This window comes from Mustelus asterias, chromosome 5 (assembly GCF_964213995.1).
Source record: "Mustelus asterias chromosome 5, sMusAst1.hap1.1, whole genome shotgun sequence".
Lineage (NCBI taxonomy): Eukaryota > Metazoa > Chordata > Chondrichthyes > Carcharhiniformes > Triakidae > Mustelus > Mustelus asterias.
Window position 1 is genome coordinate 27853879 of NC_135805.1, and position 13030 is coordinate 27866908.

The following is a 13030-nucleotide window of genomic DNA, read 5'->3' on the forward strand; positions in this document are numbered from 1 at the left end:
AGCTGCTCCAGTTTCCTCCCACAGTCCGAAAGACATGCTGGTTAGGTGCGTTGGCCATGCTAAATTCTCCCTCAGTGTACCCAAACAGGCAGTGGGGTGTGGCGACTCGGGGATTTTCACAGTAACTTCATTGCAGTGTTAATGTGGGCCTACTTGTGACGAATAAAATAAACTTTAATGAACTTCAAATCTTCCTCTCGGCCCAAGAAAGCCCGACCTGAGAACGTCTAAGCTCCCAGACTGACCCAGGTGTGACTTCATAAACCATTTTTGTCTTTTCATGCCAGGGTCGAGTGCAGTTTGTGAACTGCGCTGGAGTGGGTGAAGAGTGTGAGTGCAGAGGCTAGCCTCTTCGAAGGTCCACCTCAGTTCTTCAGCACAGCGTGCTAGATCCAAACAGCGTTTAAAGGGCCCCAAGCCTCACCCCTCCCACCCACCCAGTGCTCACCCAGACCCCCTCAGATCGCCAATGCCACCCCATGACACCTCTGTTTGCTGGGTGTGCAACTTGATGTACAACTGTGAGGAATTTACATGTAAACCACACCCACTCCTCCCAACATCAGAAGCAATGAATTGAATGGGATAGGCCGCTTCTGTGCCCCCCCTCCCCATACCCAAGTGTCCTCGCCACTCAGCCAGTGTGTATAGTGTACAGGGGGAGCACGGTGAAACAGTGGTTAGCACTGCTGCCTCACAGCGCCAGCGACCTGGGTTGGATTCCCGACTTGGGTGACTGTGGAGTTTGCACATTCTCCCAGTGCCTGTGTGGGTTTCCTCCGGGTGCTCCGGTTTCCTCCCACAGTCCAAACGACGTGCTGGTTTGGATGCATTGACCCGAACAGGCACCTGAGTGTGGCAACTAGGGGAATTTCACAGTAACTTCATTGCAGTGTTAATGTAAGTCTTCCTTGTGACTAATAAATAAACTTTACTTTTTCCTTGTAATGGAAAATATTTTACATCCTTTGGGGAGAAATAAACCTCTCACCAAAAGCCTCCATATCATTGAAACTGCAAAAAAAGTGCATCCTGCCAAGCAAATAATCCTCGAAATACTTGTATTCCTATTAGCTTGTGTCAGCTGACCAGAAACCAGATAGAAGGGATAATTTGTTATTGCAAATTATCCACTTCCATTTTTGAAAGTTATTATGGATTATGATTCTGGTTGGTCCATCTGCATTTTTTTTAAAAATCAAACCTTCCCCTTCATTATGTTGGTTATGATTTAAAATTCCTGCCTTTTGTTTAGTGATTTATCCATCAGTCCAAAGATGTATGGGTTCGGTGGATTGACCATGCTAAATTGTCCCTTATTGTCAGGGGAACTAGCTAGGGTAAATGCATGGGGTTATGGGGATAGGGCCTGGGTAGGATTGTGATCGGTGCAGTCTCGATAGACCGAATGGCCTCCTTCTGCACTGCAAGTATTCTATGGCTGAGAAAACCCAGTGGAATATCTGAATCATCTAGAAGGTCCTGTACTGCCCATTAAAGCAACTTCTCGTTTGATAGCAATAAAACATTACATCCTTGTTGAAAGCATTGAATGTGAGAATGCATTGCTGTCCATTTAATAAACACTCTCACCAACTTCAATATACACAATCTTTGACTCTTAGGAAAGGCAATTTTTTTAAATGTATTGATTATTTGTCAGGAATTATTTGTCATGTTAATGATGAATGCTTGTACTGTGATCCAAAGAAATTCTAAATCATTTGTGGGAACGTGTTAGTCCCTAAGGTACATATTGTAGGCGGATACGCTTTTCGAAGATAATGATTTCTGATTTTCTTTTACACTGGCTGGGTTTTAAACTGGAACCCTCGGCAGACAATTGTGCTTTTATTTAACAAAACAGCCCAGGTAGGCTGAGTTGCTACAAGATACAAATTTACATTCCACAAATTTGGAATGAAGACGGACACTTAACTCGCTGGAGAGTGACAGACCCCCATCTATTCGCACCATAGAATCCCTATTGTGTAGAAGGAGGCCATTCTGCCCATCGAGTCTGCACTGACCACAATCCCACCCAGGCCCTATCCCCAGACCCCCATGCATTTTATCCTAGCTAGTCCCCCTGACACTAAGGGTCAATCCACCTAACCCACACATCTTTGGACTGTGGAAGGAAACCCATGCAGACAAGGGGTGCACGTGCAAACTCCACACAGACAGTGACCCAAGCCAGGAATCGAATCCAGGTCCCTGGAGCTGTGAGACAGCGGTGCTAACCACTGTGCCGCCCTGAGACTTCACAAATTCTATGATTCTATGAGATGTTCCTGAGATGAGACATCAAAATTCAGTTACCTGTTTTCAAGCAATAACTGCAGCAGACCCAAACTAATTAAGCCCCTCTGGAATATACGATCAGAAAAGTATTTTGAGGAAACCTCTATCAAGCAGGAGTAGAGGAAGAAGGGTGAAGGACAATGCTGCACTGAAACAGACTGTTGGAGCATTGTGTCCTTTCTCTCTGGATGTGATGTGCTCTGTTTGTAAAGTGACCATCCCAGGAAAAAAACCACTCTGAACCCAGATCTTTTAAAGCGTGGAAATCTGCTCCATCTGACTGCATCCAGGAGAACAGCTAAGCTCAGTAGTCACAATGTTGAATCATTACATTGAGGCCAATCAAGGAATCATGTATTCCTTTTTTTTTATGACCTGTAAAACCCTCATAAGCCGGTCCTACTACTTTGCCAACTGTATTTGAGTGTGCGTGGGCCCAGACAAATGTGTGTGACCGTGAGAATGGCGTCTTTTTTTTTAAGCTCGGGGATAGTTTATAATAGTTAGCACTGCTGCCTCACAGCGCCAGAGACCCAAATTTGGTTCCAGCCTCGGGTCACTGTCTATGTGGAGTTTGCATGTTCTCCCCGTGTCTGCGTGTGTTTCCTCCAGGTGCTCCGGTTTCCTCCCACAGTCCAAAGATGTGCAGGTTAGGTGGATTGGCCATGCTAAATTTCCCCTTAGTGTCCCAAGATGTGTAGGTTAGGGGGAATTAGCGGTGTAAATACAGTGTAACGTGGGGTTACAGGGACTGGGTGATATGCTCTGTCAGAGAGTCAGTGCAGATGCGATGGGCCAAATGCCCTCTTTTTGCACTGTAGGGATTCTATGACTAAACTCACCTCATTCTTTGTTTAACATAGGGAAAGCTGTCCGAGTTTTTAAAAAATTCATTTGTGGGACCTGGGTGTTGTTGGGTGGCCAGCATTTATTGCCTTTCCCTAGTTGCCCTTGAACTTAGTGGTTTGCTGGGCCATTTCAAAGAGTCAACCACATTGCTGTGGCTCTGGAGTCACATGTAGACCAGACCAGGTAAGGACGGCAGATTTCTTTCCCTAAAGGACATTAGTCAACAGGATGGGTTTTTCCGACAATCGACAATGGTCATCAGTAGATTCTTAATTCCAGATTCTTTTTATTGAATTCAAATTCCACCATTTGCTGCCATGGCAGGATTTGAACCCGGGTCCCCAGAACATCAGCTGAGTTTCCGGATTAATCGTCTCGTGATAATACCACCAGGCCACCGCCTCCCCATGTCCGAGTAATTCCCTACAACCTTGGCATGTAATTTAGTGGGACACTTCCAGAACTGGCAAAGCAAAATCTCTCCTGAGTCTGAAAAAAAACCTGTCAAACAAGAAGTTATTTCACCCCCCCCCCCCCCCCCCCCCTAACCTGGTCATAACAATATTTATTATGTTTTAGGATGTTCTGTTTAATGTATACACTTGTACTGTACTTGAAATGAGCATGTGGCACAAAATAATGTGTAGATGCCGGTGTTGGACTGGGGTAAGCACAGTAAGAAGTCTCAACACCAGGTTAAAGTCCAACAGGTTTATTTGGAATGACGAGCTTTCGGAGCGCTGCTGCTCCTTCATCAGTTGTAGCACAAAGTACAAAGAATAATCAGTATCTTTGCTTTGTACTTTTTCAAAAACCCTTCACATCCAAGATGAAACATTCTTACAAGATGCTCTACGTCTGTTGACGTACGGGTGCTAATTATTTTCATACAATGCTCCTATATTAATTACGTCAGCAGAGACATCAAACAATTTATTTTAATTTTTAAAAATCTTGATGTTTTATTTCAGGAGAAGATGATGATGACGATGAATGTGCTGAGGAGAAACTGCCTTCCTGCTTTGATTACGTGATGCACTTTCTGACTGTCTTCTGGAAAGTTCTTTTTGCTATTGTGCCGCCTACGGAGTACTGGAATGGCTGGGCCTGCTTTGTAGTGTCCATTCTGATGATTGGCATGCTAACTGCTGTTATTGGTGACTTGGCTTCCCATTTTGGCTGCACCATTGGGCTGAAGGACTCTGTTACTGCAGTCGTGTTTGTTGCACTGGGAACCTCCGTTCCAGGTAAAAGAAAAAGCCTTCATTGTTCTCTGGATATTTTTAATACCTTGAATACTTTTGTATGTCAATTAACTTTTACGAGGCAAATATTTATTCTAGACTTTCAGCCAGAGAGGTTTTTCTTTTGTAATTCTTCATATTTCTGGTAATTATGGGTACAGGAGTTCAATCCAGTTCTCTGAATTTGGCTTCTGAATTATCAGTATCTGCTCAACATTTAAAGTTTAGTTTATTTTATTATTGTCACAAATAGGCTTACATTAACACTGCAATGAAGTTACTGTGAAAGTCCCCAGGTCACCACACTCCGGCGCCTGTTCGGGTACACTGAGGGAGAATTTAGCATGGTCAATCCACCTATCCAGCACGCCTTTCAGACAGTGGGAGGAAACTGGAGCACCCGGAGGAAACCCACGCAGACATGGGGAGAACATGCAGACTCCGCACAGACCCAAGCCGGGAATCGAACTCAGGTCCCTGGCACTATGTGGCAGCAGTGCTAATCACTGTGCTTCCATGCCACCTTTGTGTTTAGCTATAGGTATATAGATAAAGAATGCTATTCATCAAGCTGAAGTGTTGATCCAGAATTTTCTGTTTCCTTTTTCAGATTTCCAGCATCTGCTTGCAGTATTTTTGCCTTTGTATTATTCAATTGTAAGCAGAAACAGCATCAATAGACTTGCTGGGAAGTAAATGCCTTAAACAAAATTAAAGAAAAACCATAAATGCTGGAAATCTGAAATAAAATTAGAAATTAATTGCAGTAAATAATAGATGGGACTTTCCCACCTAATCCCACATCCAAAACCCATGAGTGTCACAGTGGTTAGCACTGCTGCCTCACAGCGCCAGGGACCCGGGTTTGATTCCCGGTTTGGGTCACTGCCTGTGTGGAGTCTGCATGTTCTCCCCATGTCTGCGTGGGTTTCCTCCGGGTGCTCCGATTTCCTCCCACAGTCCGAAAGATGTGCTGGTTAGGTGCATTGGCCATGCTAAATTCTCCCTCAGTGTACCTGAACAGGCACCGGAGTGTGGCGACTAGGGGATTTTCACAGTAACTTCATCGCAGTGTTAATGTAAGCCTACTTGTGACACTATTAAATAAGATTGGAGCATATTTCCGGGGTGGGGGGGCGGTGGTGAAACTTCTGTATATTTTATAAAAATGTCTTTGCATTAATCTAAACTTCAGTACATTCTCCACCTGGTGTGTCAGTTAAATCAATGTTGCTCATTCTATAATTATGTCTAGTTATGTGATAATCTGTATATAATTCATGCAGCTGAAATCCATGATCTTGGTCATAGTAAGGTGGAGAGTTCTCTTACCTGTTCTCTGTCATCTCCTGCTGCCTCACTCCCTCTGTTGGTTCTCTCTTCTCTTGTACCTTTTTCTTTTTTTAATTTTGTTCTGCCTTTCTTCTTTAGCATATTTCTCTTGTCTGACCTTTTTGGTGAGAGTTGCTGATGGTTTAATTTGGAAAGTGACATTTCTGGTGGTGCTAATAGTGAACTGAGCATCAGGCATATTTGAACCACAGATTACGGGCCTGTCATTCATTTGGGGGAGTGAGTTCTAGCTTTTCACTGCTTTCTGTGTAAAAGAAAAGTTTCATTATTTCAATCGTAGCTCTAATCTAAAGATTATTTTCTCCTGTTCCTGATTCCCTTTCCGACAAGGGGAAGACACGGCACAACCCAGCTCTCTGACATCATTTAAGTTGCAGATCATTTACAACCATATTTCCTGGTGGTGAATGTAGGACACTGGTTAGGAAGAGATCTGGCTGAAGCAGGAGGTGGGTTTTGATGAGTCTTTCCAATTGAAGTAAGAGGGGTTTCCCCACAGTGACATGTAAGCCCTTAAGGGAATTCCTCCCCTGTTGTTAAAAAGACCATTCTTAGCTGAATAGTGGAGCGGCACGGTGGCACAGTGGTTAGCACTGCTGCCTCACAGCGCCAGGGACCCAGGTTCAATTCTGACCTCGGGTCACTGTGTGGAGTTTGCACATTCTCTCTGTGTCTGCGTGCTCCGGTTTCTTCCCACAGACCGCTAATGTGCGGGTTAGGTGGATTGGCCATGCTAAATTAACCCTAGTGTCAGGGGGATTAGCAGGGTAAATGCGTGGGGTTACGGGAATAGGACTTGGGTGGGATTATGGTCGGTGCAGACTCGATAGGCCAAACAGCCTCCTTCTCCACTGTAGGATTCTATGTATTTTATGTATGTGTCTTGAATATGTTTGCTTGTTCTCAAATAGACCGTGTAACTGCTGGCTCTCTGTGAAGCATTTTGGCATTATTGAGGAAATTTATCCGTTAAATTCAAAGATTCCATGGGAGTGGCAAAACTAATGCTGGAAATATGTAGCGAGCCATCATGAACAGGACGGGTTGAATGGCCTGTCGTGCCATATCCATTCTCTGATTCCACTCAGCAGGTCAGGAAGTATCTGTGGAGGGAGATTCTGCCTGATTTGCCGAATATTCCCAGCTTTTTCCTATTTTATTTCAGACTTCCAGACTCTGCAGTATTTTGCTTTTTATAATATGGGAAAGGATTTTGCATTTTTTTTCTTTTAAAAGTGCTTCAGGCCAGTGATTTCTTAATGTTTACCGATTATAAAACTCCAGTATGTTCCCAGACATCACAAAGCAGTTTTATACCTCAGATGTTTGGAAGCCCTTTGCAGCTTGTGGGCTTAATATACTTTTTATTGTCAAGCTTCCCTTTGCATTCCAAATGTAATTTTTTTCTGCCATGGCTTTTATCAGTTTCTATCGACTCGCTGCTTTGTCGTATCTTCCTTGGGGAAACAGTTATCACGGTCTCTGTTGTATTTAACTCTCTGCTGCCAAACAGCGTGTCTCGGAGGTCACTGTCTAAATCGGGACCTGAACTCCATGGCCAGTATTTCACGACCTCGCTTTGGGCATAAAATACCGGCCATTCCCTTCAACTCCTATCTTCTCAGTGAAAGCAATGCTTCTCTGCAGCTGCAGACGGGAATTGTATTTATGAGTTAATCTTCTTTGTGATTTAATTTTTGAAGTAGGAATTCGTGAAATCGTAAGAAATAGGAGCAGGAGTAGGCCAATCAGGCTTTCAGGCCTGCTCTGCTCTTCAATAAGATCACAGCAGATGTGATTCTGGCTTCAACTCCACTTTCCTCTTGCCCCCCACCCACCCCCCCTCCTTCCCCCACCCCCAATAACCCTTGACTCCCTGAACTCTCTCTAATCCAGCCTTGAACATATTAACGACCCAGCCTCCACTTCTCACTGGCGGGAGAGGATTTGTGCTGTGCGTGTTCTAACTCACACCATATTCTGTTCACCCATCACCCCTATATTCGCGAACCTACATTGGCTTCTGGTTAATTGATTTTAAAATACTCATTCTCTCGTTTTTAAATCCCTCATCCCTTCCCATCTCTGTAATCTCCTCTAGCCACACGACTGTCCAAAATACCAGCACTTCTCTAACCCTGGCCTCTTGGGTGACTCCAATTTCAGTCAATTCATCGTGAGTAGCCGTGTCTTCACTTGCCTCAGCCATTATCTCTGAAATTCCCTCCTCTAAACTTTCCCGCCTCTCTACCCGTCTTTACTCCTTTGAGGAACTTCCTAAAAACTATTTCTTTGACCAAGCTTTTGGTCATCTGCCCCAGTATCGCCTTGTGTGGCTTGCTATCAGATTTTGCTTCATAACATAAATCATAGATTCCCTACAGTACAGAAGGAGGCCATTCGGCCCATCAAATCTGTTCCAATCGCAATCCCACCCAGGATCTATTCCCGTGACCTCACATATTTACCCTGCTAATCCCCCTGACACTAGGGTCATTTATCATGGCCAATCAAATCAACCTAACCCACATATCTTTGGACTGTGGGAGGAAACCGGAGCACCTGGAGGAAACTCACGCAAACACAGGGAGAACGTGCAAACTCCACACAGTCACCCAAGCCAGGAATTGAATCCGGGTCCCTGGCGCTGTGAGGTAGCAGTGCTAACCACTGTGCTCCCATGCCACCCATTATTGTAATGTAGGAAAATCAGTCTATCTCATGGGTGAGAGAGCATGGGCAGAATTTTCCTGCCTCACCCGCCACAGGAATCGTAGCGGGAGTGACAAGACCATGCAAAGGTCTGTTGACCTAGGGCAAAATTTTCTGCTCTTGGGGCAAGCGCGGCTGGAAAATCCGCCCCCATGTGTCCGTTTCCCAGTGGGATGAAAACTTCCAGCAATTAAGTCTAAGGTAGGAATGGCTCCATGCAGGAAACTCACCTGCTCATGGCAGGATCCCAGTCAGGCTCATTAATGAATTAATTGACACCAATTATGCCCAAGCTGACCAGAATTCAGTGGTGGCTCAAGGGTTAAATGGGAGTCACATGAATTTCCCCGTGCCTCCCAGAGGCTGTCCAGGATACACCGTTGGAGCAGCTTAGTCGGATGGGGGCTCAGTGTCTGGCACTCTGTGCCCATGATGTGGAGTGCCGGCATTGGACTGGGGTAAGCACAGTAAGAAGTCTCACAACACCAGGTTAAAGTCCAACAGGTTTATTTGGTAGCACAGGTTTTCGGAGTCCCGCTCCTTCATCAGGTGAGTTCACTCACCTGATGAAGGAGCAGCGCTCCGAAAGCTTGTGCTACCAAATAAACCTGTTGGACTTTAACCTGGTGTTGTGAGACTTCTTACTGTACTCTGTGCCCAACCAAGGGACCCAACATTGGAAGAAGGGGAGTTGGGGGGGCGGGGGGGGGGGGGGGGGGGGGGGGGGGCGGGGGGGGGGGGGGCTACTGAAAGCAGCCCCTGACTCTCTCATGACCCTCACCGTGCGACCCCCATCCCACCCTCACTCACCTGAGTCCAGGGAACCAGCAGCAACCACTAGTGTAGTCGATGGCACTATTGACAACAGCCACCACTCCCAGTGGGACTTCCCACAATGAAGAGCTGTTGGCTTCTGATTGGCATCATAAAGCTCGGTGAATCATAGAATACTACAGTGCAAAAGGAGGCCATTCAGCCCACCACGTCTGCACCGACCACAATCCCACCCAGGTCCTTTCCCCATAACCCCATGCATTTACCCTAGCTAGTCCCCCTGACACTAAGGGCCAGTTCAGCATGGCCAATTCACCTAACCCACACATCTTTGGACCGTGGGAGGAAACTGGAGCACCCGGACGAAACCCACGCAGACACGGGGAGAACGTGCAGACTCCACACAAGCAGTGACCCAAGCTGGGAATCGAACGTGGGTCCCTGGCACTGTGGGGCAGCAGTGCTAACCACTGTGCCACTGTACCGGATGCTGGTCCTGGAGCTAAATTTGGTCAGGCCTCCCTCACAGAGGCGACGCTGGTTCTCAAAGCACTGAGCGAGAGCCACACTGGGAACATTAGACAGAACCCATTGCCTTGCTTTCCTCAGTATGTGCTTTATACTACCGGTCTATCATGGAATTTTCAGAGTCTTACATGGGAGATAGGTAAATGTTGGACTCTTTTCAAGGGAAGAAAATGCTTCAAAAATACAGTGAAACAAAAACGAATTGCTGTCAATTCCAAATGATTAATTGATGAGCTATAGAGGCTTTCACCGAGTATGTTTTATTCCATACATCGATCAAATGATGTCTCCTGCAAAAAGCATGATATTAAAAGAGTGCGATACATGGTCTTCATAGCTGAGGCACATGTTGTATATTGGTCTTACCTAACATGAAGGAAGATGGTTGTGGTTGCTGGAGGTCAGTCACTTCAGTCCCAGGACCTCTCTTGCAGGAGTTCCTCAGGGTAGTGTCCTGGGACCAACCATCTTCAGTGGCACAGTGGTTAGCACTGCTGTCTCACAGCACCAGGGATCCTGTTTCGATTCCCAGCTTGGGTTACTGTCTGTGTGGAGTCTGCACATTCTCCTCGTGTTTGCGTCGGTTTCCTCTGGGTTTCCTCCCACAGATGTCCAAAGATGTGTGGGTTGGGTAGATTGGCCATGCTAAATTGACCCTTAGTGTCAGGGGGACTAGCAGGGTAAATACGTGGGGCTGCAGGGGCTGGGTGGAATTGTTGTTGGTGCAGACTCGATGGGCCAAACGGCCTCCTTCGGCACTGTAGGATTCTATGATTCTTCAATGATCTTCCCTCCATCATAAGGCCAGAAGTGGGAATGTTCGCTAACAATTGTAGAATATTCAGCACCATTCACAACTCCTCAGATACTATTGCAGTCACCGCCCATATGACAGAGGAATTGGACAAAATTCAGTCTTCTGCTGATAAGTGGTATATGTAGCTCACGTGCCAGGCAATGAACATCTCCAACAAAAGAGAATCTAACCATTCCCCTTGACATTCAATGACATTACCAAAGCTGAATACCTGAATCCTGGGGGTTACCATTGGCCCACTGAACTGGGCTAGCCATATAAATACTGTGGCTATAAGAGCAGGTCAGAGGCTGGGAATTCTGCAGTGAGAAAATCACCTCCTAACTCTTGAGAAGCTGTCTATTATCTACAAAGCACAGATCAGGAGTGCGATGAAATACTCTCCACTTGTCTGGATGGGTGCAGCTCCAACAACACTCAAGAAGTCCGACACCATACAGGACAAAGTGTCCCAATTGATCGGTACCACATCCACAAACATTCAATCCCTCCACCACCAATGCACAGTGGCAGTCGTGTGATGCACTGCCGCAACTCAGCAAGGCTCCTTCGTCAGCATCTTACAAACCCATGACCTCTAGAGAATCTGGTGAACTGGTGCAGCGACAATAATCTCGCCCTCAATGTCAACAAAACAGGAGATTGTCATCGACTTCAGGAAACGTAGTGGAGAACATGCCCCTGTCTACATCAATGGGAACAAAGTAGAAAGGGTCGAGAGCTTCAAGTTTTTAGGTGTCCAGATCACCAACAACCTGTCCTGGTCCCCCCATGCCGACACTATAGTTAAGAAAGCCCACCAATGCCTCTCCTTTCTCAGAAGACTAAGGAAATTTGGCACGTCAGCTACGACTCTCACCAACTTTTACAGATGCACCATAGAAAGCATTCTTTCTGGTTGTATCACAGCTTGGTATGACTCCTGCTGTGCCCTAAACTGCAAAGGGTCGTGAATGAAGCCCAGTCCATCACGGAAACCAGCCTCCCATCCATTGACTCTGTCTGCACTTCCCGCTGCCTCGGAAAAGCAGCCAGCATAATTAAGGACCCCACACACCCCGGACATTCTCTCTTCCACTTCTTCCATCGGGAAAAAGTCTGAAGTCATGTACCAACTGACTCAAGGACAGCTTCTTCCCTGCTGCCATCAGACTTTGCACTAAGTTGATCTTTCTCTACACCCTAGCTATGGCTGTAACACTACATTTTGCACTCTCTCCTTTCCTTTTCTATGTTCGGTATGCTTTGTCTGTACAGTGTGCAAGAAACAATACTTTTCACTGTATACTAGTACATGGGACAATAACAAATCAAATCAAAATCAAATCTACCAGCTAGGACAAGGGTAGTAGATGCATGGGAACACCACCATCTGTAAGTTCCCCTCCAAGCCAGTCACTATCCCGTCTTGGGAAAAATCACCATTCCTTCAATGTCGCTGCGTCAGAATCCTGGAACAATTTCCCTAACAGCACTGAGGGTGCACCTACACAACATGAACTGCAATGGTTCAAGAGGGCAGCTCTCCACCTCCTTCACAAGGGCGATTGGCGATGGGCAATGAATGCCAGTCGAGATAGTGACGCCCACATTCCATGAACTAATATATTTTTTTAATGTACTGTATGATAACGGGCCGCTTGTAAGGGTAATTTGCTGCACCTTTGAAAGTCAAGGACATTGCATTAACATCTCTGCTGGTACATGATTGCTGGAACTAACTTTTGAACTTCTAGAATACATTAGATTGAATCGTCACAAAGTAAACCATTGGGTTCATTACACCGGAGTTTGCTCTTTGAAACAACACTGACACCGCTGGACTCTCTTGCCCTTTCTCCACACGGTAGATTTAAAACTGAGATGAGGAGGAACTACTTCTCGCAGAGGGTGGTGAATTTGTGGAACCCACTGCCCCATAAGTGCGGTGTAGTCAGAATTATTGAATGGTTTCAAGAAGGAGATTGACATATTTCTGATTTTTAAAATCGGGTGAAAGGGATATGGGGAACAGGTGGGGAGGGGGATTTGAGACCAGGGAGGTGGATTTGAGACCAGGGAGAGATCAGCCATGATCTGATTGAATGGCGGAGCAGGCTCCAAGGGCTGGATTTGCCCACTTCGGCTCCTAATTCCTACATTCCCACATAAAGGCTGTGGATTCTGCTTCCCCGGTTGCTTCTTTTGGGCGGAATGGGTGGAATTTTTCCAAAAGTTGGCGAAGGTCGTGGGGATTCTCCTGTTTTGAGACTAAGTGCCCACACCGGCAGAGAAACAGGACCTGAAAAGTGCAAATGAGCTCATTTCAAGCAGCCCGCTGGCCAGCTCTGCTGTTCCATTACCAGGGTGCCATTTTCAAAGGTCTCTGCGCACAGAGACTGGCCTCCCTCCCGTCTGACCCAGGGAGCACCACCAACCCTTCACCAAAGAGGGCATCCTTCCTCTCCAC

The 13030-nt window shown here is 46.1% G+C and overlaps 1 protein-coding gene across 19 annotated transcripts in view; it reads left to right on the top strand.

Moving 5' to 3' along the window:
* slc8a1b (solute carrier family 8 member 1b) overlaps positions 1-13030 on the top strand; it is a 284183-nt gene that overhangs the window by 238475 nt on the left and 32678 nt on the right. For all 19 annotated transcript variants that reach the window (XM_078212311.1, XM_078212312.1, XM_078212313.1 and 16 more), the window contains one exon: positions 4125-4400. In XM_078212311.1, coding sequence (XP_078068437.1) covers positions 4125-4400 — 276 coding nt within the window. The remainder of the gene's footprint in view (positions 1-4124; positions 4401-13030) is intronic.